This window comes from Cetorhinus maximus, unplaced genomic scaffold (genome assembly GCF_964194155.1).
Source record: "Cetorhinus maximus unplaced genomic scaffold, sCetMax3.hap1.1 HAP1_SCAFFOLD_1358, whole genome shotgun sequence".
NCBI lineage: Eukaryota > Metazoa > Chordata > Chondrichthyes > Lamniformes > Cetorhinidae > Cetorhinus > Cetorhinus maximus.
The window spans coordinates 13,471-38,565 of NW_027597299.1; the positions used below are offsets into that span (position 1 = coordinate 13,471).

The 25,095-nt window shown below is 48.6% G+C and overlaps 1 protein-coding gene across 4 annotated transcripts; it reads right to left on the minus strand.

Moving 5' to 3' along the window:
* Positions 1-5,889: 5,889 nt before the first annotated feature.
* Positions 5,890-22,067, minus strand: LOC144676113 (uncharacterized). 4 transcript variants are annotated; one of them, XM_078536616.1, is made up of 4 exons: positions 21,970-22,067; positions 10,387-10,460; positions 8,613-8,766; positions 5,890-6,627 (listed from the first exon to the last, which is right to left on the minus strand). In XM_078536616.1, the coding sequence occupies exons 1-4, from the start codon at positions 22,005-22,007 to the stop codon at positions 6,054-6,056; spliced, it is 840 nt and encodes a 279-aa protein (XP_078392742.1). In that variant the 5' UTR covers positions 22,008-22,067; the 3' UTR covers positions 5,890-6,053. The 4 variants fall into 4 exon arrangements, with proteins under 4 accessions (XP_078392742.1, XP_078392743.1, XP_078392746.1 ...); XM_078536617.1 differs by lacking the exon at positions 21,970-22,067 and adding an exon at positions 21,308-21,427; XM_078536620.1 differs by lacking the exon at positions 21,970-22,067 and adding an exon at positions 20,676-20,706.
* Between the last annotated feature and the right edge of the window lie 3,028 nt (positions 22,068-25,095).

Consider the following 25,095-nt stretch of genomic DNA (forward strand, 5'->3'; position numbering starts at 1 on the left):
GGCTGGAGGAGGATACAGAGATATGGAGGATTGTCGGGGCTGGAGGAGGTTACAGAGATAGGGAGGGTTGTAGGGGCTTGAGGAGGTTACAGGGATAGGGAGGGTTGTAGGGGCTGGAGGAGGTTACAGAGATATAGATGGGCAAAAGAGGCATTTGAACACAAAATTGAGAGTTTTAACATGGAGGAGTGTGAAGCAGGGTTCTTATGGATGAATAGGACCCAATCTGAAGTGGCATTCAGAAACCCATTGGGTTTCACTATCCTGTGTTCATCCAAAAATTAATGAAATGGCAAATTCTCCCTCAGTTTTGAGCGTTATCTTACTTGGGTTCTTATGGAGTGCTGCACTGTCGGAGGGTCAGTACTGAGGGAGTGCCACACAGTCAGAGGGTCAGTGCTGAGGGAGCGCTGCACTGTCGGAGGGTCAGTACTGAGGGAGTGCTGCACTGTCGGAGGGTCAGTACTGAGGGAGTGCCACACAGTCAGAGGGTCAGTGCTGAGGGAGCGCTGCACTGTCGGAGGGTCAGTACTGAGGGAGCGCTGCACTGTCGGAGGGTCAGTACTGAGGGAGTGCTGCACTGTCGGAGGGTAAGAACTGAGGGAGCGCTGCACTGTTGCACGTTCAGTATTGAGGGAGTGCTGCACTGTCAGAGGGTCAGTACTGAGGGAGGGCTGCACTGTCAAAGGGTCAGTGCTGAGGGAGTGATGCACTGTCGCAGGGTCAGTACTGAGGGAATGGTGCACTGTCAGAGGGTCAGTACTGAGGGAGTGCTGCACTGTCAGGGGTCATCCTCCTATTATGAGTTCTCACTTTCGTATTCCCAACAACTACCACCTGACCAGCCAGTGCAGCTCCAGGATCATAGCAGCACAGCACTGACCAGAGGGCCCCATCACTTAATCTGACACTCAGCCTCTGACAGAGGGCCAGTCACTTAGTCTGATACTCGCAGCCTCTGACAGAGGGCCAGTCACTTAGTCTGACACTCGCAGCCTCTGACAGAGGGCCAGTCACTTAGTCTGACACTCGCAGCCTCTGACAGAGGGCCAGCCACTTAGTCTGACACTCACAGCCTCTGACAGAGGGCCTGTCACTTAATCTGACACTCGCTGCCTCTGACTGAGGGCCAGTCACTTAATCTGGCACTCACAGCCTCTGACAGAGGGCCTGTTATTTAATCTGACACTCACAGCCTCTGACAGAGGGCCTGTTATTTAATCTGACACTCACAGCCTCTGACGGAGGGTCCGTTATTTAATCTGACACTCGCAGCCTCTGACAGAGGGCCAGTCACTTAATCTGACACTCGCTGCCTCTGACTGAGGGCCAGTCACTTAGTCTGACACTCGCAGCCTCTGACGGAGGGCCTGTCACTTAATCTGACACTCACAGCCTCTGACAGAGGGCCTGTCACTTCATCTGACACTCGCTGCCTCTGACTGAGGGCCAGTCACTTAGTCTGACACTCACAGCCTCTGACAGAGGGCCTGTTATTTAATCTGGCACTCACAGCCTCTGACAGAGGGCCTGTTATTTAATCTGGCACTCACAGCCTCTGACAGAGGGCCTGTTATTTAATCTGGCACTCACAGCCTCTGACAGAGGGCCTGTTATTTAATCTGGCACTCACAGCCTCTGACAGAGGGCCATCACTTAATCTGACACTCACAGCCTCTGACAGAGGGCCATCACTTAATCTGACACTCACAGCCTCTGACAGAGGGCCTGTTATTTAATCTGACAGTCACAGCCTCTGACAGAGGGGCCTGTTATTTAATCTGGCACTCACAGCCTCGGACAGAGGGTCTGTTATTTAATCTGACAGTCACAGCCTCTGACGGAGGGCCAGTCACTTAGTCTGACAGTCACAGCCTCTGACAGAGGGCCTGTTATTTAATCTGGCACTCACAGCCTCGGACAGAGGGTCTGTTATTTAATCTGACAGTCACAGCCTCTGACGGAGGGCCAGTCACTTAGTCTGACAGTCACAGCCTCTGACAGAGGGCCTGTTATTTAACCTGACACTCACAGCCAGCAGTTCCGACACTGGCCTTGCCCATCCTGTGGAGACCGGTGTGAGATCAGCACGTGATGAGCCACTCGGATACGAGTACATTGCAGCCAGCCCAGGCCGGAAGGATGGCTCCTGTTCGGAGACCGAGGCCTCTGGCGATTTCTGCTGCAGGGGACTCAGGGAGAGACCCTGATGGGGACGGCATGCATGGGAAGGTCAAATGGGCACGCACACCGAGAGTCTGGTTACATTGGCAGGCCTGCCACATGGCTTCCTGCCATTGTCACGGAGTTTGGAGGCATCCAGCACCCACTTAGCACAGGGCCTGGTGCAGAGCCGGTCCTCTCAGCTGCTTCTGTTCCATATCCCCCATCCAGCGATTAAATATTGGGAAGACTGAAGCTGTTGTTTTCGGTCCGCGTTCCAAACTTTGTCCCCTAGCTACTGGCTCCATCCCTCTCCCTGGCAACTACCTGAGTTTAACCCAGTCTGTTCACAACTTGGTGACACATTTGACCCTGAGATGAGTTTCTGACCATCGTTAAGACCGTCTGTTTCCATCTCCGGAACATCGTCCGCCTTCACCCCGTCTCAGCTCATCTACTGCTGAAACCCTCGTCCATGCCTTCGTTACCTCCGGACTTGATTATCCCAACCCACTCCTGACCTGTCTCCCACACTCAGCCCTCCGTAAACTCCAGCTCATCCAAAACTCTGCTGCCCCCATGTGTTAACTCACACCGAGTTCCGCTTACCCATCACTCCCCCTGTGCTCGCTGACCTATACAGGCTCCCAGTCAAGCAACGTCTTGATGTTAAACTTCTCATCCTTGTTTTCAAATCCCTCCATGGCCTCACCCTCCCTATTTCTGTAACCTCCTCTAGCTCCTACAACCCTCCCTATTTCTGTAACCTCCTCCAATTCCGGCCCCTTGACCATCCCCTGATTCCCATCGCTCCACCCTTGGCGGCCGTGTCTTCAGCTGCCTGGGGCCCTGAGCTCTGGAATTCCCTCCCTAGTCCTCTCCGCCTCGCTTCCTCCTTTAAGATGCTTCTTAAAACCGACCTCATTGACCGAGCTTTTGGTTGCCTGTCCCTAATATCTCCTTACGTGTCTCGGGGCCATACTTTGGCTTATCATCGCTCCAGTAAAGTGCCATGTCATGTTTTATTCTGATAAAGGTGCTATGCAAATATTGTTGTTGTTGTACTGCCGACCCACCGCTGCCCCCATGTCCTCTGCAGCCTTTGCATGGATAGGTCACCTGATCCCTCTGCCATTCCCATGGGGATACAAAACCTGGAACTCACCACGACGCTTCCAAAAAAAATTCCCGGGCACTTCCAGACCCTTTTCAACATCCTCATAGGATTACCTTGCCTGACACTTGTGTGCCTGGCCCTTTAAATGTCGGATACTGCTGGGCCCACCTTGAGGCTTCACGCTTGCAGAGCGAGCGGCGAGGGTTTGGCCTGCACACGCTCTGCCCACATTAGCAATCCCGGCGTCGCCCCAGCCAGTCAGGCTGTGCTCCCGCCATCTCAAAAGGGTGATCGCTAAGCGTGTGAAATGCTCAAGAGGGAAGATGGAAGACTTGACGTCTTCTCCAGGGCCTCTGAAGCGGGCCCTATTCGCCGCGTTGGGCAAGAGCCATTGTTGAATGCGCAGCGCTGGTTTGGGACGATCGACTTGACAAAGAGCTGGAAAGCGAGGAGAAACGTGTGTGGAAGCTGATCCTGGGGTAATGCGTGGCAAAGTTTACCCTGACGCAATCAGCAGGTGCTCCCTGTCGAAAGGCTGAGTACGGTCTATCAACACTTAGAACCACAGAACCGGAGAAAAGTTACAGCACAGAAGGAGGCCATTCGGCCCATCTTGTCCATGCCAGCCCGAGGACACCCAGGTGCCCTTTCTAATCCCACCTTCCTGCACCCGGCCCATAGCCCTGCAGCTTACAGCACTTAAGGTGCAGATCCAGGTACTTTTTAAAAGAGTTTAAAGTTTCTGCCTCTACCACCAACTTGGGCAGCGAATTCCAGACACCCACTACCCTCTGCATAAAAAAGTTCCTCCTCATGTCCCCCCTACACCTTCTGCCACTTATCTTGAATCTATGTCCCCTTGTTCTCGAATTCTCCAACAAGGGAAACAATTTTATCCTGTCCACTCTATCTATTCCCCTCATAATTTTGTACACCTCAATCAAGATACCTCTCAGCCTTCTTTGTTCTAAGGAAAATAACTCCAACCTATCCAATCTCTCCTCGTAGCTACACTTTTCTAACCGTGGCAACATTCTTGTAAACCTCCTCTGCACTCTCTCCAGAGCTATTACGTCCTTCCTGTAATGTGGTGACCAGAACTGCACACAATACTCCAGTTGTGGCCTCACCAGTGTTTTATACAATTCCAATATTATATCCTTACTTTTATATTCTATACCTCTGCCAATGAAGGAGAGCATTCCATATACCTTCTTTACAACCTTGTCTACTTGAACTGCTGCCTTCAGGGACCTGTGTACTTGTACGCCAAGATCTCTCACTTCATCTACCCCACTTAGTATATTCCCATTTATTTTGTAACCCTGTAACTGTTTGACCTCCCTAAATGTATGACCTCACACTTCTCGATGTTAAAATCCATCTGCCACTTTACAGCCCACTCCACCAACCCATCTTCACCAGAAATCTCTAGAAGCCCACCTCCCATTGCCACGACCTCTCCTCCTAACCCTACGAAAGTGAATGTGCAATGGAATTAGGGGCAGCAAACACCAACTCGTAAATAAGATACAAAGTGAATAGACTATGAGACAGCCCAACCTGCCTACTTTATAAAACCCCATAAATAGTCTGTAACTGGGTCGTGAGTCTTTGGAACTCTCTTCCTGAAAAGGCGCTGGAGCAGAGTCTTTGAATAGCTTTAAGGCTGAGGTGGGCAGATTCTTGGTAAGCAAGGGGGTGAAAGGTTATCGGGGGGGGGGAGTGGGGTAGGCGGGATGCAGATTTGAGGTTACGATCAGATCAGCCATGACCTTATTAAATGGCAGAGCAGGCCCGAGAGGGGCCGAATGGCCTACTTGTTCGTATGATCTATGGACTTTAATACAAAATGCGGAGAGCATTAGACTTTTCATTTTTATTCTGCAAGTTAATGAGACCTGCATTTTGCGACTTATTGTAATTATTTGTAGACAGAAATGTTCATAATTGTGCAATGCTTTGATTATTTTATACTGTATTTTTATTTTAGTGGTTGTCTGTAACTGTTATAAATTTTGATTATTCGTTTTATTTGCATTGCCTTGATGCTTTCGCAATAAGCTGATCATCCACCTAACTACAGGATATTGACAAGTGAGAGCATTCAGGCAACTGCTGGGGATGCCCCAGCATGGGTCCTTCCCCTCCCAGGATGCCGCACAGGAAGCAACCAATGGCGACAGATGTACCCAAATGGATGGAGTAGATGTCGCCAATGGTTACAGAATCACAGCGTTTTAACAGCACGGAAGGAGGCCATTCAGCCCATCGTGTCTGCACCGGCTCGCCAGTTGAGCATTATGACCTAGTGTCACTGCCCTGCCCTTACCCTTGCATGTCAGATGATTATCTGAATAGAAACAATGTCCTCTCGAAACCCCCCCTACATATTATGACGCATCCTGAATGTGTGGGATGGGCGGGAGAGACCGGTCGGGGGAAGGGTGTGGGGTCCGCCATTGCCCACTCGTAACTCCATCCCGGCTAAGAGAGCCCACTCGAGGGGGTCACGGTTAAGAGCGACATAGTCCCCAAGCACCGAGAGTCGACCTTAGAACTTGAAAAAGATAGGGAGAAAAAAAAGGAAAGAGGTGACCCATGTTTATGAGGTTCCAACACAAGATTTATTCCAAATTGGTACAGAGGCCACACTTAGCCATTTGCAGAGCTTAAGGAGAATTTACAACTTAGAAGATTGGGAATTTTCAGTTGGTTCAGAGAGAAGAGAGAAAGACAATCTCTGGAACATTAATTCATTGGAAAGGGAGAGTTAGACGTCCTGTTCTGTGGCTTCCCACACGGAATTCAGCTTTTCCCGCATTTGCTGGTCATAGCTTCTCAGCTTGCCGGACAAGTCCTCAGCGTAGGGGACCAGGTTTTTCTGCAGCTCTTGGGCCTTCTGCACGATCTTGACCTGGAGCTCTGACACGAAGGGGATGAGGCCCTTCTGGAACTGCTCGATGCCCTGGCTCACTTTCACTTGGATCTCCTCGGAGTAAGGCGCCGTCTTCTCCCGGAAGGTCTCCATGCTGAGCTGGATCATCTCCTGGAGCTCCTCCACTCCGGCTGAGAGGTCCCGGCGGATGGTCTCGGGGTTCAGGTCGACCTGCTCCCTCAGGGTCTCCCGCAGGTTCTCCAGGCCCAGGTTGAGCTTCTCGTTCAGCTGCTCGGTGTACGGGGTCAACTTCTGGTTCACTTCCTGCAGGTTCTGCACAATCTGCTGACGCATCATCTCGGCATTGGTGTTCAGGTTGTCCACCAGGTCCTGGGCAAGAGGGTTCATCACCTTGCTGAACTCGAGTGCGTAGAGGTTGGCACTGTCCATGCTCTGTCTGATCTTCTCACTTGATAAAGAGAGGTGGTCAGAAACAATTAACTCCTCAATTTATTAATTCATTAATTCATCAATTAATTCAAATATTTCATCAATTCATTCATTAATTCACCTCTCAATGAATCAGTCAGCAAGGAGACCCATTTCAGCATAGCTTAAAACAAATAGAAAGGACCATCCAAAAGATGTCACCTTTGACAGTGCAGCTCTCCTTCATTTCTGATTTTGGAGGGTTGGGGTTATATGGGATTCTTAGGGGGCCAGAGAGATGGTCTTTGATGGAAGAGTTAGACGATTAGAGGGATGGTCTTCGATGGGAGAGTTAGAAGAGTAGAGGGATGGTCTTGGATGGGAGAGTTAGAAGAGTAGAGGGATGGTCTTGGATGGGAGAGTTAGGGATTAGAGGGATGGTCTTCGATGGGAGAGTTAGAAGAGTAGAGGGATGGTCTTGGATGGGAGAGTTAGTGAATTAGAGGGATGGTCTTGGATGGGAGAGTTGGGGAATTAGAGGGATGGTCTTGGATGGGAGAGTTAGGGATTAGAGGGATGGTCTTTGATGGGAGAGTTAGGGATTAGAGGGGTGGTCTTTGATGGGAGAGTTAGGTGATTAGAGGGATGGTATTGGATAGGAGAGTTAGGGGATTAGAGGGATGGTCTTCGATGAGAGAGTTAGGGGATTAGAGGGATGGTCTTCAATGGGACAGTTAGGGGATTAGAGGGATGGTCTTGGATGGGACAGTTAGGAGATTAGAGGGATGGTCTTCGATGAGAGAGTTAGGGGATTAGAGGGATGGTCTTGGATGGGAGAGTTAGGGGATTAGAGGGATGGTCTTGGATGGGACAGTTAGGGGTCGAGAGGGATGGTCTTCGATGGAAGAGTTAGGGAATTAGAGGGATGGTCTTGGATGGGAGAGTTAGGGAATTAGAGGGATGGTCTTGGATGGGAGAATTAGAGGATTAGAGGGATGGTCTTTGATGGGAGAGTTAGGGGATTAGGGGGATGGGAGAGTTAGGGGATTAGAGGGATGGTCTTCAATGGGAGAGTTAGGGCATTAGAGGGATGGTCTTGGATGGGAGGATTGGGGGATTAAGGGATGATCTTGGATGGGAGAGTTAGGGGATTAGAGGGATGGTCTTGGATGGGAGAGTTAGGGATTAGAGGGATGGTCTTGGATGGGAGAGTTAGAAGATTAGAGGGATGGTCTTGGATGGGAGAGTTAGGGGATTAGAGGGATGGTCTTGGATGGGAGAGTTAGGGATTAGAGGGATGGTCTTGGATGGGAGAGTTAGAAGATTAGAGGAATGGTCTTGGATGGGAGAGTTAGGCGATTAGAGGGATGGTCTTGGATGGGAGAGTTAGGGGATTAGAGGGATGGTTTTGGATGGGAGTGTTAGGGGATTAGAGGGATGGTCTTTGATGGGAGAGTTAGTGAATTAGAGGGATGGTCTTTGATGGGAGAGTTAGGGGATTAGAGGGATGGTCTTCGATGGGAGAGTTAGGAGATTAGAGGGATGGTCTTCGATGGGAGAGTTAGGGGATTAGAGGGATGGTCTTGGATGGGAGAGTTAGGGGATTAGAGGGATGGTCTTTGATGGGAGAGTTAGGGATTAGAGGGATGGTCTTCGATGGGAGAGTTAGAAGATTAGAGGGATGGTCTTGGATGGGAGAGTTAGGGGATTAGAGGGATGGTCTTTGATGGGAGAGTTAGGGATTAGAGGGATGGTCTTCGATGGGAGAGTTAGAAGATTAGAGGGATGGTCTTGGATGGGAGAGTTAGGGGATTAGAGGGATGGTCTTTGATGGGAGAGTTAGGGATTAGAGGGATGGTCTTCGATGGGAGAGTTAGAAGATTAGAGGGATGGTCTTGGATGTGAGAGTTAGGGGGCTGGGGCATGGCCTTCATTGGGAGCATTATGGGTCTGGAGGGATGGGCTGAATGACTCTCCTGTTTTAGCATTCCCACTCCTCAGTCTGTGACGGGAACCTGGACGTACTTGATTTCCGCTCCCATATCTGACTGCTTGATGGCTTCAATGTTCTCTTGAGCGATATCCGTTGCTTGGCTGACATAGTCCCAAAATGCAGCTTTGGCTTCCTCAAACCTCGTGCGGTGCTCATGTTGCCATGGAAACGTGAGGGCCTGAGACCCTGGGAGGGAAGGAAAGGTCATTCGGTCAGGTCATAGGGTCACCGTCATTCAGAAAGAGACAGAGGCAGAACTAGCAATGAGAGCGACATCAAACAATTTGCATTTATGTAGCAACTTTAATATAGTAAAACACCCCGAGGCACCTCACACGAGTGATTATTAAACACAATTTGACCCCGAGCCACGTAGGGATATATTAGGGCCAGGGGAGTGTCTTAACGGAGGAGAGAGAAAGAGAGAGAGAGGGAGGGAGAGGTTTAGGGAGGGAATTCCAGAGCTTAGGGCCCAGGCAGCTGAAGGCACGGCCGTCAATGGCGGAGCGATGGAAACGGGGTTCGAGTGAGGGGTCAGAGTTGGTGGATGCCAAGATCTCGGAGGGGCTGGATAGATAATAATCTAATAAACTACAAAATTAAATACATTCCAGGGTCTTATATTTATGCAGCACGTGAGTGTACTTGGCACACAAGGGTTATTTTTACGTGCTGTGACGATTAGCTAGATAGGCAGCCATTTTGTGCACAGGAGGATCCCACAAACAGCAAGGAAACCTATCACCAGCTAATCTGTTTGTGGTGGTTATTCAGACTGGAAAAATGTTGGTCAGGACATGGACTGTCAGCCTAGACTTGAGAAGGTCACATGAGAGAACAGATAGGTTACGCCGACTTAGATAAGCAGAGTCAATTTGATCTAGTTTTGTCCGATCTACCGTTAGTTAGGGTTGAGAGAGTAAAGTTGATTCAGCAGTTAATGAGCGAGCCGGGCTGCTATCAGAGTGTTTACATTTCCTTATTAAGTCCTGTTCAATGTGACTGACACTGAAGAAGGTCCTGCATTTTTATAGCATCTTTCGCAACCTCAGGACACCCCAAAGCACTTCACAGGCATAAAGTATTTCTGTAGTCACTGGTTTTTTTTTTATCCATTCAAGGGATGTGGGCGACACTGGCTAGGCCAGTGTTTATTGCCCTTGTTCAGAGGGCATTTAAGAGTCAATCACATTGCTGTGGGTCTGGAGCCACATACATGTAGGCCAGACCAGGTAAGGACAACAGAGATTTCCCTCCGTAAAGGGGCATTAGTGAACCAGGTGGGTTTTTACGACAATCATTTTATGGTCATCATCAGACTTTTAATTCCAGATTTTTATTGAATTCAAATTCCACCATCTACCGTCGTGGGATTTGACCCCAGGTGCCCCAGAGCTTTACCCTGGGTCTCTGGATTACTAGTCCAGTGACAATACCACTACGCCACCAAAAGTGCTCTTCTCCCGTAGCAGTTTGGCACAACCAGATGGCTTGACGGCCATTTCAGAGGGCATCAACTGCATCACTGTGGGCCTGGAGTCACATGTAGGCCAGACCGGGTAAGGACGGCAGATTTCTTTCCTCCTGAAGGGCACTAGTGGACCAGGCAGGTTTATACAACAATCAAGACCATTATTAATGAGATTAGCTTTTTAATTCCTGACGTACCTTTGAACTTAAACGCACCTGGCCACCATGACAGGATTTGAACTCACACTTCAAGAGAATTAATCCAGCCTCTTAGCCCAGTAATGTTAGCACTATGCTATCACCCCTTATCCCGAAGAGAGGCCCAATCATACTCACCAGTGAGAACCGTCAATGCTAGGACAATGCTGATGAACTTCATGGTGCTGGGCCTTGTTGGGTCAATTGAAAAACTAGAAAAGATCCAAAAATATAAAGAGAAGTTAATATTTGCACCTTGATATCTGAAGCTGGGGCCTTCAACACCTGATCACAGTTCAAAGCCATCCACTTGGTATGATAATGACTCTTGTAGGAAAACTCTGCCGCAGTTTCAAATGGATTTGGTTGAGAGCGAGAGAGAGAGAAAGGACAAGCTGGCATCGATGTAACACTGGCACCATCTCAAGGCATCTCAACGGAACTCTACAAACCAATGAATTCTAGATTCTGGGAAATGCGACAGCCAAATTGCGCACAGCAAGCTCCCACAAGCTTCAGTCAGGTACATGACCAGATCACCTGTTCTCGGCCTTAAGTGAGGGACAAACATTGGGTCGCAGGACAGCGGGGAGAACATTCTCCCTCCCCTCCCCCACCCACCCGAAGCTGCTCTTTATGATATAGTGGCCGCGGGATCTTTCAGCTCCATCTGAGAGGGGGAGATGGGAGTCACGGTTTCACGTCTCATCCAAGAGAAGAGACAAACTGATACGAAAAGCATCAATCAAAGTTAAATTATTCGTATTGCAGAAACTCTTCCAATGTAGCTATTTGAGGCGCAGTCACTGCTGTCATGCAGGAAATGCAGCAGCCCATATGCGCACAGCAAGATCCCACAAACAGCAATGTGATAATGACCCAGACCATTCACTGGGCTGTTATTTGAGGGATAAATATTGGACTGAGGACACTAGGGAGAATTCCAGCCTTGCTCTGCTTCCAAATATTGGCCGTGGGGTCTTTTTAACATCGCTTTGAGTGGGCAGACAGGGGGTCAAAGTTTAGTGCTCTCTACAAAAGGCAGAATTTTCACCAATGCAGCACTCCCTCGGTACTGACCCTCCGACAATGCAGCACTCTCTCTCCGACAGTGAAGTGCTCCCTCAGTCTGTCACAAGGAGTATCGGCCTGGATTATGTACTCAGGTGTCTGGAGTGAGATTTGAACCCACAACCTGTGACTCAGAGATGCAAGTGGTACTCACTGACCATTACACTGAACAAGGTGAGTTCTCCCCAATTTCCTCTAGAACAATATTTATCCCTCAATTAACATTATGAAAAAGAAAGAGACAATCTGAGCAATAATCATGTTCTTGGGATCTTGCTGTGCACAAGTTGACTACACTGGTTCCTACATTACAACATTGACTATACTTCAAAACATTTCATTGGCTGAGAAGCGTTTTGGGACATCCCAGTGGTCTTGAACGCGCTATAGAAATGCAAGACCTTTCTTTCTCAGACCTTTCCAAATTTGAAGGCCAATTTGCCCTTCCAATATTTCCACTGCCCAGCTCCCATTTCAATGACTAACCCGTGCCCTTGTATAAAAGACACTTGTAATCATCCTGATTAACCTTCACCGCGCTAGAGTGGCACAGGGCAAATACATTACTAGCTCTTTGGAACAATGCAATACTGTCAAGTCACTATAATGCAAGCCTTTGGTACAAGGTCAAACCAGAATACTACCTAACTGGCTCACCTTAGACTCACTTACCTCCTTAGATTCACAGCTCTGGAGAAGACTGCCTCAATTTCTTTATGCAAGCTATATATAGGCGTCTCTCACGGATGATAAGGACATGATTCTACTCCGTTGGAATCTTAAAGTCCAATCTCTTATCTACACTTTGACCTCAGTCTCCAGCACCATTTATGACTCCCCTGCCTTGTTGTAACTCAAAGGCTGGGGTGATCCGTGAAACAATTGGTTTTGGTTATAAGAGGATATTTGTTCTTCAAAAGAGCCCTCTGATTATTACTAAGCACCTTATTATTCATTGAGTGGATGATGTTGTAATATTTTGAGAGGTCTAGAATGTGTTTTGCGACTGAAATAAATTTATAAGAAGTTTCTCTGCTTTTTATAATCAACGTTAAGTTGTAGAAAGGCTTTCAACAGTCTGGCAAGGTGGGATTAGCATTGTTTTTGTACCTTCACACTGTGTGAAAAACCATCTCTTATCCCAGCCAACAGGGGCCAGGGAAAACAGGGTGTTAGTCCTATAGGGGTTTATGAGTTCCCACAACCCACATAATGAGACAAAAAACAGAAAGTGCTGGGAAAAAAAAATCAGCAGGTCTGGCAGCATCTGTGGAGAGAGAAACAGAGTTAATGTTTTGAGTCCATATGACCCTTCTTCAGAGCAGGCCCAGTACTTTCTGTTTGTTTCAGATTTCCAGCATCTTGCTTTTACCCACATAATCAGGTTGCTCAGGCCCATATCCACTGGGTCAAGGGTCTACTGCTGAATCTCAAACTAGAGTTCTGAACTAGAACTTTCCATGTTTGTGAACTGTCTGGAGCAAGGATTTGAACACAAGACCTTCTGACTCTGAGTCAGGAATGCTAACCACTGGACCAAAGGCTGGGCCCTCAACTAATGGAGAAAAGGAACTCACATGAAAACCAAACAAGAAACATCTGCACATGAGAACTTACTAACAAGGGGGCAGGCATGTCATCAGGCACCAATCACCATGGTCAACACACATCCAAGACTGCTTAATTCAACAGAGGCGTAGTTCAAATGTGGGACCTTGCTGTTCTGTATGGCTCAATCCCACTCCCTGCAATCTATTAAAATGCTTTTGGACACCCGTTGCCATTTCTGAAGGTTTATCGGTGTAGGCATTGTTTAATAAAGACCGAGTGTATCATTCTGCTGCTTCAGTGCAGTTTAACAATGTACATTTCATTTAAGGCCACAGGGTGAAATTATGGTCACTTAGAGGATAATTGTTCTCAGGAAGATTAACAAGTCAATTATCCTCTAACTGACCCATTGGTCTGCCTGAGACCAATTATCCTTTATCTAAACTATCGATCTGCTCAAGAACAATTATCATCTGATTGACCTTCTGGAGAGTTAGCCTCTAAATGACCATATGATCTGCCAGAGAACATTTGACCTCTAACTGTCTTGTTGATCTGCCTCAGAACAATTCATCTCTAATGGACCGGTTGATCTGTTCTAGAACAATTAAGCTCTAACTGATCTATTGATCTGCCAGAGAACAATTACTCTCTAACTGACCCAGTGTTATCCAGGATGAGGGTGCTGTGATTAGGAAGGATCACTTTGGAATTGGTGGTTTCACTGGAACTAAAAGTGTTGACCTGGCCAATGTCTTGAATATCATGACAGGTTCTGGTAGGATAAATGGTGAAAAATACGTTGAAGAGAACCGAAAAAACAAATGAAGAGGAATTAGGAAAATATCTTCAAATATTGGGTGGTTAGACTGTCTCCCACAGCCTATTACTGAAGGAGAGGCTGTAGATACATTTAAATTATTTTTTTAAATGAACAGTCAATTGGGAAACTGCAGGTTAATTAAAGAAAGCAATCACAGGTTTATTAAGAGCAAATCATATTTAACTAACTTGTTTGAGTTTTTTGATGAGCTAGCAGAGAGGGTTGATGAGGGCAATGCTATGGATGTGATATGCATGGACTCCCAAAATTTGATACTGTGTTGCCCAGCAGACTTGTGAGCAAAATTAGAACTCAAGGGATAAAAGGGACATTGGCAACATGGATACAAAATTGGTTGAGTGACAGGGAACAAAGAGTAGTGGTAAATGGTTGTCTTTTCAGACAGGAGGAAGGTTTATTGTGGCGTTTCCCCATGGATTGGTGTTGGGACCCCTGCTTTTCCTGATATTTATTAATGACCTAGACTTTGGTGTATAGGACGCAATTTCAAAATTTGTGGATGAAACGAAGTTGAAAGTATCGTGCAACATGGGTAGGATAGTGTAGCACTTCAAAAGGACAGAGACGGGTTGATGGAATGGGCGGACAAGTGGCAGGTGAATTTTAATGCAGAGAAGTGTGAAGTGATTAGATTTGGTAGAAGCAGAGGGACCTGGATGTATATGTACATAAATCATTGAAGGTGGCAAGACAGGTTCAGAGCGTGGTTAATAAAGGGGCTTTATCAATAGGGGCATAGAGTACAGCAACAAGGGGGTTATGTTAAATGTGTATAAAACACAGGTTTGGCCTCAACTGGAGTATTGTGTCCAGTTCTGGGCACCGCACTTTAGGAAGGATGTGAAGGCATTAGAGAGAGTGCAGAAAAGATTCACGAGAATGGTTCCAGGGATGAGGAACTTCAGTGACGTGGATAGATTGGAGAAGCTGGGACTGTTCTCCTTGGAGAAGAGGAGTCTGCGAGGAGATTGGATAGAGGGGTTCAAAATCATGAGGGGTCTGGACAGGGTGGATAGGCAGAAACTGTTCCCATTGGTGGAAGGATCGAGAACCAGAGGGACACAGATTTAAGGCGATTGGCAAAAGAAGCAACGGAGACATGAGGAGAAACTTTTTCACCCTGCGAGTGGCTAGGATCTGGAATGCACTGCCCGAGAGTTTGAGGGAGGCAGATTCAATTAAGGATTTCAAAAAGGAATTGGATCGCCATCTGAAAAGGAAATATTTGCAGGGCTACAGGGAAAAGGCAAGGGGTGGCACTAGGTGAATTGTTCCTTCAGTAAGCCAGCAAGGACACAACAGGCTGAATGGCCTCCTTCTGTGCTGTAACCATTCTATGATTCTATGATTTAAAGAAAGATTGGATAGTTGCTGAAAGGGCAGAGAGGATGAGGATTAAACAAATTATTGGTTTATGTGGGGGTAATACTGGCACAGACATGATGGGCTCAATGGCCTCTCTTTGTGCTGGAACACCACAAACTTCATTTATGTAGCACCTTTTAACTCAGTAGAACATCCCAAGAAGTTTCACAGGGTGTAAATCAGACAGCTCAGACCGAGGCACATAAAGAGCTATTAGGACAGGTGACCAAAAGCTTGGTCAGAGGTTGGTTATAAGGAGCATCTTAAAAGAGGAGAGAGAAAGAGACAGGTGGAAGGCTTAGGGAGGGAATGCCAGACTTTAGGCCCCAGGCAGCTGATGTCACGGCCGCCAAAGGTGGAGCGATAGGAATCGGTGGGTTTTTTCGGAATGTGCACATCGCTGGTGGGGTTACAATTTGTGCCCACTCTAGTTGTCTTGAGGAGGTGACGGACGGCCATCTTCTTGACTGAGTGTTTTTAACAATTCACTGTCTGATAGCTTAGGGAACATTAAGAGTCAACCTTAGATGCATCATTTCCCGGCGTTTGCGAGGTTAAGGGGTGATCAAATGGAGGGGTTTAAGATGATCGAAGGATTCGAACGCGTAGAGAGAAACTAATTGCGCGGGTCAGGATAGGTGGGAGAGGGTGGAGTCCAGAACAAGGAGACAGAACCATAAAATTGGAGCCAGGCCGTTCAGGGGGTGATGTCAGGAAGCACTTCTTCACACAAAGCGGGGTGGAATCTGGAACTCTCTCCCCACTACCCCCCCACCCCCCGCCACAAAAAAGCTGTCGAGGCTGGGAGGGGGTCAATTGAACATTTCAAAACTGAGATTGATAGGTTTTTGTTGGGTAAGGGGATTGAGGGTTATGGAACCAAGGCGGGCAGATGGAATTAAGAAACAGATCAGATGTGAGCTGATGGAATGGGAGGGCAGGCTCGAGGAGTTGAATGGCCTTGCCCCGTTCTGACCTACTGGGCCGGACGATGAGGGACTGGAATCACATGGAGGCCAGGGCAGGTAGAGTTGGAACATTAGTTAAAGGAATTTGTTTGTAAGGTCATTTTTCACAGTCACCTCACTTCCCGGCCCACTCATGCTTTCACCAAGCTTATTGACTTTATTTCCACAGCTTGGCCGCAGTGGCAGAGGGGAAAGGGCGATGGGTTTGAATTCTGAACCGTGGGTTAGTGGTTCAGTATCAAAACCACAATGCTACGATACTCTAGATATGATTGTAGAGCATTGGAATGTTAGAGGCAACCTTTGGACTTCTGCCAGTAACATGGCAGGATTTTCCAGGAACCTTAACCCTCAAGTATTGCCTAGTTCCAAAGTATCTAGCCAACAAGACTCTTGAGTGTATCATTGAGTCAAAGAGTGAGTCAGATAAAAGGAAACCCAAATTGGCACACGCTCCCGGTAAGGTCCAATAATATTTTACTGTTCCATGTTGTGCAACAGTGTGACATAGAACTTACAATACTGAAACAGGCCATTCGGCCCATCTGCTCTGTGCTGGTGTTTCTGCTGCACAAGAGCCTCCTCCCACCCCCTCTTCATCTCAGCCCATCACCCTATCCTTCTTTTCCTTTTCTCCCTCGTGTGTTTATCCAGCTTCACCCTGAAATACATCGATACTAATTCACCTCCACCACTCCCTGTGGGAGCGAGTTCCACGTTCTCCCCACCCTCTGGGTAAAGAGGTTTCTCCTCAACACCCAATTGGGTTTATCGGTGACTACCTGACCAAGTCCCGGTCTTCCCCATTAAGTGGAAACATCTTCACTATGTCAAGCCTATTGAATCCCCTTAATAGCCATCCTTCGGCCACTTCTCTATCCAGAGTCAAGGGCCACAACCTGTATGATGTATAGCAGCGACTGTGGAGGCAAAAACAGAGTTAACGTTTCGAGCCCAGTATTGGCTCTTCTGGAAAATGCTACCCAGTCAGCAGAGTCTCTCCAGCACGTTCTGTTTTTAGCTCTGGGCCCACAGAGGGCCACAAAGCATTTCGGGGAATTGGGCAACTTTCCCAATGCAGTGCACTGTAATTCTGGATAATCCGGGGACTTTCTGTTGGCGGCCTGCCAATTTCCATCGCCGCAAGAGATGTCATTAAAGTTCTTATCGTTGTTTTCAATTTCCTTCATGGCCACACCTGCTCCCTATCTCTGTAACCTACTCCAGCCCCTACAACCCTCCCTATCTCTGTAACCTCCTCCAGCCCCTACAACCCTCCCTATCTCTGTAACCTCCTCCAGCCCCTACAACCCTCCCTATCTCTGTAACCTCCTCCAGCCCCTACAACCCTCCCTATCTCTGTAACCTCCTCCAGCCCCTACAACCCTCCCTATCTCTGTAACCTCCTTCAACCCCTACAACCCTCCCTATCTCTGTAACCTCCTCCAGCCCCTACAACCCTCCCTATCTCTGTAACCTCCTCCAACACCTACAACCCTCCCTATCTCTGTAACCTCCTCCAGCCCCTACAACACTCCCTATCTCTGTAACCTCCTCCAGCCCCTACAACCCTCCCTATCTCTGTAACCTCCTCCAGCCCCTACAACCCTCCCTATCTCTGTAACCTCCTCCAGCCCCTACAACCCTCCCTATCTCTGTAACCTCCTCCAGCCCCTACACCCCTCCCTATCTCTGTAACCTCCTCCAGCCCCTACAACCCTCCCTATCTCTGTAACCTCCTCCAGCCCCTACAACCCTCCCTATCTCTGTAACCTCCTCCAGCCCCTACAACCCTCCCTATCTCTGTAACCTCCTCCAGCCCCTACAACCCTCCCTATCTCTGTAACCTCCTCCAGCCCCTACACCCCTCCCTATCTCTGTAACCTCCTCCAGCCCCTACAACCCTCCCTATCTCTGTAACCTCCTCCAGCCCCTACAACCCTCCCTATCTCTGTAACCTCCTCCAGCCCCTACAAACCTCCCTATCTCTGTAACCTCCTCCAGCCCCTACAACACTCCCTATCTCTGTAACCTCCTCCAGCCCCTACAACCCTCCCTATCTCTGTAACCTCCTCCAGCCCCTACAACCCTCCCTATCTCTGTAACCTCCTCCAGCCCCTACAACCCTCCCTATCTCTGTAACCTCCTCCAGCCCCTACACCCCTCCCTATCTCTGTAACCTCCTCCAGCCCCTACAACCCTCCCTATCTCTGTAACCTCCTCCAGCCCCTACAACCCTCCCTATCTCTGTAACCTCCTCCAGCCCCTACAAACTTCCCTATCTCTGTAACCTCTTCCAGCCCCTACAACCCTCCCTATCTCTGTAACCTCCTCCAGCCCCTACAACCCTCCCTATCTCTGTAACCTCCTCCAGCCCCTACAAACCTCCCTATCTCTGTAACCTCATCCAGCCCCTACAACCCTCCCTATCTCTGTAACCTCCTCCAGCCCCTACAACCCTCCCTATCTCTGTAACCTCCTCCAGCCCCTACAACCCTCCCTATCTCTGTAACCTCCTCCAGCCCCTACAACCCTCCCTATCTCTGTAACCTCCTCCAGCCCCTACAACCCTTCCTATCTCTGTAACCTCCTCCAGCCCCTACAACCCTCCCTATCTCTATAACCTCTTCCAGCCCCTACAACCCTCCCTATCTCTGTAACCTCCTTCAGCCCCTATGACCATCTAATCTCTATAACCTCCTCCATCCCCTAATATCCTCCCTGTCTCTGTAACCTCCTCCAGTCCCTACAACCCTCCGAGATCTCTGCTCTCCTCCAATTCCGGCCCCTTGACCATCACCCGATTCCCAACGTTCCACCATTGGCGGCCGTGCCTTCAGCTGCCTGGGCCCTGGAATAAGCTCTGGAATTCCCTCCCTAAACCTCTCTGACACTCTCTCTCTCTCTCTCTATCTCTCTCTCTCTTCCCCCCACCCCCTCTCTCCCCCTTTTCTCTCTGTCTCTGTCTCTCTCCTTTAAGACGCTCCTTAAAACCTCTCTCTCTGACCGAGTTTTTGGTCACCTGTCCCTAATATCTCCTTATGTGGCTTGGATTCACAAATTTTGTTTGATATTCGATCCTTGTGAAGCGTGTTGGGAGGTTTTCTCTACGTTAGAGGCGCTATATTAATGCAAGGTGCTATTGTTGTTGTTTGCTCTGAAGATGTATGCTGAGCCTTTCATTTACACCTTCCTGTTTTCACTTAGTCATTGAACTACAGAGATTAACTCCATTCAGTGTTTATGCCAATGCCTTCTACTCTTATTCATTCATGGGATGCGGGCGTCGCTGGCTGGGCCCAGCACTTATTGCCCATCCCTAATTGCCCCTTGAGAAGGTGGTGGTGAGCTGCCTTCTTGAACCGCTGCAGTCCGTGTGGTGTAGGTACACCCACAGCGCTGTTAGGGAGGGAGTTCCAAGATTTTGACGCAGCGACAGTGAAGGAACAGCCGATAGATTTCAGGATGGTGAGTGGCTTGGAGGGGGCCATGGAGGTGCTTTGAGTATTAGTAGGGTGTATAAATTGCCTTCTTTAAGATGGGATGCATACTCATCAAAATAGCATCTCCCTCACCAGTGTTGGCCTAAACTCCCATTGCCCATTACCTTCAGCTTTGACTATGTAGAGTGGTATGTAATGTTTACAGCACAGTATCAGGCCATTCAGCCCATCTACTCTGTGCTTGTGTTTATCCTCCAGACAAGCCTCCACCTCACCTCACCCCATCATCATACCCCTCTATTCCTTTCTCCCTCGTGTATTTATCCAGCTTCCCCCTTCAATACATCGATACTATTCACCTCACCCACTCCCTGTGGGAGCATGTTCCACATTCCCCCCCACTTTCTGGGTAAAGAGGTTTCTCCTGAATTCCCCATTGGATTTATTAGTGACGATCTTATATCGATGGCCCCCTAGTTCTGGTCTCCCCCCCCTCCCCCACACACAAGAGGAAACACTCTCTCTGTATCCGTTCGATCAAAACCTTTCAGAATTTTAAAGACCTCGATCAGGTCACCTCTCAGCCCTCTCTTTTCCAGAGAAAAGAGCCCCGGCCTGTTCAGCCTTGCCTGACCGGCTGTGTTTATCCCAATCCCTTCCCCCATTGCTGAGAATCTCTATGTGAATCAGTCTTCCAGCAGGTCACTGGGAGATCAGAGTCCACAGTCTGAGTGAAGTACAAACATCCACCTCACCCCACCCCCACCCCCACCCCGGCCCCCGCCCCGTATCCTGTCCCGGTCCGTTAAGGGCGAAACAAGATTAGGCCTTTGTCCACCAGCAGGGCCTGTTAACTCTTTCATAGTGAGATGGGGGCAGCCTCGAAACGCATTCAAGGCCTGTGCCCATCGTTGGCCAGTCTAAGGCGGTGTAGTCCTGGGGCATGATGCCAGCATCTGTTCATCATTCCTCACCGGTCCTGCCAATGTGGCTGAATCCCGAGGAGGCCTCGAGCTGCGGGCCCGTGTGTGAATAAGACCGTAAGACGCATTCGGCCCAGCGAGTCTGCTCCGTCATTCAATGCGATCGTGGCTGGTCTGATAATCCTCAGCTCCACTTTCGTGCCTTTTCCCCATAACCCTTGATCCCTTGAGTGATAAGGCTGATCTAAGCTAATAAAGTGACCTGAATGAATGGTCTCCTCCCGATCAATACTTCCTGGATTAGCTCAGGATGATTTTTCCCTCAAAGCTTGTCACACCCCACAGTCCGTCAAAATGCTCCCCTCCCACCTTCTCATGTAACTTTCCATAGAACCATAGAACCATAGAACCATAGAACACTACAGCACAGAAAATAGGCCATTCAGCCCTTCTAGTCTGTGCTGAAATATTATTCCGCTAGTCCCATTGACCTGCACCCAGTCCATAACCCTCCAGACCTCTCCCATCCATGTATCTATCCAATTTATTCTTAAAACTTAAGAGTGAGCCCGCATTTACCACGTCAGATGGTAGCTCGTTCCACACTCTCACCACTCTCTGAGTGAAGAAGTTCCCCCTAATGTCCCCCCTAAACCTTTCCCCTTTCTCCCTAAAGCCATGTCCTCTCGTGTTTATTTCTCCTAATCTAGGTGGAAAGAGCCTACTCGCATTTACTCTGTCTATACCCCTCATAATTTTGTAAACTTCTATCAAATCTCCCCTCATCCTTCTACGCTCCAAGGAATAAAGTCCTAACCTGTTTAATCTTTCCCTGTAACTCAACTGCTTTAGACCCGGCAACATCCTAGTTTTTATCATTTAGTCTCGACGCACCTATCAACAATGAGTGCCATCCCCCAACTTAGAAAAGGCTTTTAGTACAGTGCAGGCAACCTATGACCTCCGAAGTCAGTTTGCCAGCTGAGTTCCAATTACTGTCCGCTTTGTCCTGTCCCCATGTCAACTAAGAACTAAGTTCAGATTGTCGAGCACATTTACAAAGGCCCTTACAATCGGAAAGAATGATTTCGCGACGTCACTTTGGAGTGGATTCCAATTCAGGTTTTGCTGCTGAACAGCTAGTGCACTAATTCAATTCTGTCAGACAGAAAATTGTTCTACAAAGCAGGGGGAGGTGATGGCGTGGTGATATTGTCACTAACTAGCATTCTAGAGACCTGGGATAATGCTCTGGGGACTTGGGTTACAATCCCACTATGGCTGATGGATTCACCAAAAAAAATCTGGATGATTGTTAAAAACCCGCCTGGTGCACTAATCTCCTTTTAGAGGAGAAAATCTCCGGACCATTTCATAGTGAAGTGCCTTCTGAACAAGGGGCAGTTAGGGGTGGGCAGTAAGTGCTGTCCTAGCCAGTGACGCCCACGTGAATATTTTAAAAAGCAGCAGGAGAAAACATTCACAAAGCCAGAGAATGTTATCGCATAACAACAATCATGAAACGTCTTTCCCCATTGTGCATCCCCCTGTCATACCAGCAAAAGAACTTGTATTTATATAGCGCTCCTCCCATCCTCAGAAGACCAGCTGGTGTATCACAGCCAGTGAAGTACTTCCTCTTGAAGTGGAAAATGTCACTCCAGCAAGCATCCCCAAACAGCAATGCGACAATGACCCAGATCACCTGTTAAGGGAACAAAAACAAAAATAGCTGGAAAAACTCAGCAGGTCTGACAGCATCTGCGGAGAGGAACACAGTTAACGTTTCGAGTCCGAATGACTCTTCATCAGAACTACGGGGGAGTTAATTTTGATCTCACGACACTTTTTTTTTATTTGTTCATGGGAGTGGGCGCCGTTCGCTAGGCCAACATTTAATTGAGAAGGCCGTGGTGAGCTGCCTTCTTGAACCGCTGCAGTCCCTGTGGGGTAGGTACACCCACAGTGCTGTTAGGAAGGGTGTTCCAGGATTTTGACCCAGCGACAGTGAAGGAACGGCCGATATATTTCCAAGTCAGGATGGTGAGTGGCTTGGAGGGTGGTGGTGTTCCCATGTGTCTGCTGCCCTTGTCCTTCTAGGTGGTGGTGGTGGTCGTGGGTTTGGAAGGTGCTGTCTAAGGAGCCTTGGTGAATTCCTGCAGTGCATCTTGTAGATGGTACACACACTGCTGCTACTGTGCGTCGGTGGTGGAGGGAGTGAATGTTTGTGGATGTGGTGCCAATCAAGCGGCTGCTTTGTCCTGGATGGTGTCGAGCTCCTCGAGTGTTGTGGGAGCTGCACTCATCCAGGCAAGTGGAGAGTATTCCATCACACTCCTGACTTGTGCCTTGTAGATGGTGGACAGGCTTTGGGCAGTCAGGAGGTGTTACCCATCACATGATTCCTAGCCTCTGATCTGCTCTTGTAGCCACAGTATTTATATGGCTAGTCCAGTTCAGTTTCTGGTCAATGGTAACCCCCAGGATGTTAATAGTGGGGGATTCAGTGATGGTAATGCTGTTGAATGTCAAGGGACAGTGGTTAGATTCTCTCTTGTTGGAGATGGTCATTGCTTGACACTTGTGTGGCGTGAATGTTACTTGCCACTTGTCAGCCCAAGCCTGGATATTGTCCAGGTCTTGCTGCATTTGGACATGGACTGCTTCAGCATCTTGAGGAGTCGTGAATGGTGCTGAACATTGTGCAATCATCAGCGAACATCCCCACTTCTGACCTTATGATGGAGGGAAGGTCATTGATGCAGCAGCTGAAGATGGTTGGGCCAAGGACACTACCCTGAGGAGCTCCTGCAGTGATGTCCTGGGGAGAAGCCCATGATGGGGAGAACTCCCCCTGCTGCCGCCCACCCCATCCCCACCCCCCCACCACTCCAGGACACCAGGGAGAACAGCCCCCTGCCCCCAGCCCCCACCCCCAGGACACTGGGGAGAACCCCCCACTGCAGGAAGATTTCCCTCCCTCGCTGCATCTTGGCGACATCTTAAGCATGGTGGGAAGACTTTTCCCCACTCATTGTGCCTTAGCGACATTGTAAACATGTTGGAAACATTTCTCTCGCTCGTTGTATCTTTGCGACGTCGTAAACACAGTGGGAAGCTTTTGCCTCACTTGCATTTAGTGACATCGTAAATGTGGTGGGACTTTCCCCCCCACTTGCTGTGTGTTAGCGACATTGCAAATGCGATGGGAAGATTTCCCTCACTCGCTGTGTCTTAGCGACATCGTAAAACTGGCACCATCCAATGGGGAATCTCGTACACGCAAATATTGACAGGAGACCAAGCCTAGGGTTGGGTTCAAAGGTCAATGGTCATGACCCTTTGAAGCACATAGATTGCAGACAGGAATCTAATTGGATGAATTAACTAGTGCACTGCCAGAGGAGAGTTAAACCCCAGTGTTTGTGAATTCCTCCTTAGGCTTTCCTGGCCTTGCTAATACTTTGACCACTCAACATCCCTCTGAGGCTACAAATTCAAAATGTCAACCTTGGCCGTTCAGAGGCGATGTCGGGAAGCATTTCTTCACTCAAGGGGAACGGGAAATCTGGAACTCTCTCCCCCATCCAAAGGCTGTGGAAGGGAGGGAATCTGCTCTCCTCTAATTCCAGCCTCTTGCCCACCTTCCACCACCCCCGATTTCCTTCACTCCGCCATTGGCTGCCATGCCTTCAGCAGCCTGGGTTCCAGGCTCAGTCTGGTGATATTGGCCTCACTGACTGGAGGGGAAGAGGAAGGTGAGACCAGACAATACTGTCACGGACATAAAGGCAGACAGTCTTATGACTGTGATGCAATGATTCAGCTGTGGGTTTCCTGAGTCACTGAGATGGAGCAATAGCAGTTCTCATCTCTACTGCCTGTTAGAGTGAGGGGACTGTGGGTTAAAGGCCACTAGATATCAGCATTCTGTGCCAATTTCCCATTCTAAATAGATTCATGTGCAACCGTGTCAACTCATTTAATGGGTAAGCACTTACACATAGTCTTACACACTCGCACACACTCTTGCACAGTCCCTCACACACACTCACACTCTTGGACACACTAACACGCTCTCACACACAAACACACTCTTGCACAGTCACACAGACTTTCTTGGACACACTAACATACTAACACACAATCTTGTACAACCAAACACACTCTCACAGTGTCTCTCTCTCTCTCTCTCTCTCTCACACTCACACTCTCAACACCCTAACACACTCACACACACTCTCGGACACATAAACACACACTCACGCAGTCTCTCTCGCACACACACACTCTTGGACACATAAACACACTCTCACACAGTCTCTCTCACACACTCACACTCTCGGACACATAAACACACTCTCACGCAGTCTGTCTCACACACTCACACTCTCGGACACATAAACGCACTCTCACGCAGTCTGTCTCACACACTCACACTCTCGGACACATAAACACACTCTCACACAGTCTCTCTCACACACACACACTCTCGAACACATAAACACACTCTCACGCAGTCTCTCTCACACACACACACTCTCGGACACATAAACACACTCTCACGCAGTCTCTCTCACACACACACACTCTCGGACACATAAACACACTCTCACGCAGTCTCTTTCACACACTCACGCTCTTGGACACACTAACACACTCTTAGACAGTCTCTCTCACAC

What these genes read in the sequence shown, in the direction of transcription:
- LOC144676113 (XM_078536616.1), bottom strand. Translation starts at nt 22,007, where the DNA reads ATGGGAGGAGCGCTATATAAATACAAGTTCTTTTGCTG. An exon ending in AAATACAAGTTCTTTTGCTG is followed by an intron (nt 10,461 to 21,969) that starts GTATGACAGGGG and finishes GATCTTTTCTAG; the next exon opens with TTTTTCAATTGACCCAACAA. An exon ending in GATATGGGAGCGGAAATCAA is followed by an intron (nt 6,628 to 8,612) that starts GTACGTCCAGGT and finishes CTCTTTATCAAG; the next exon opens with TGAGAAGATCAGACAGAGCA.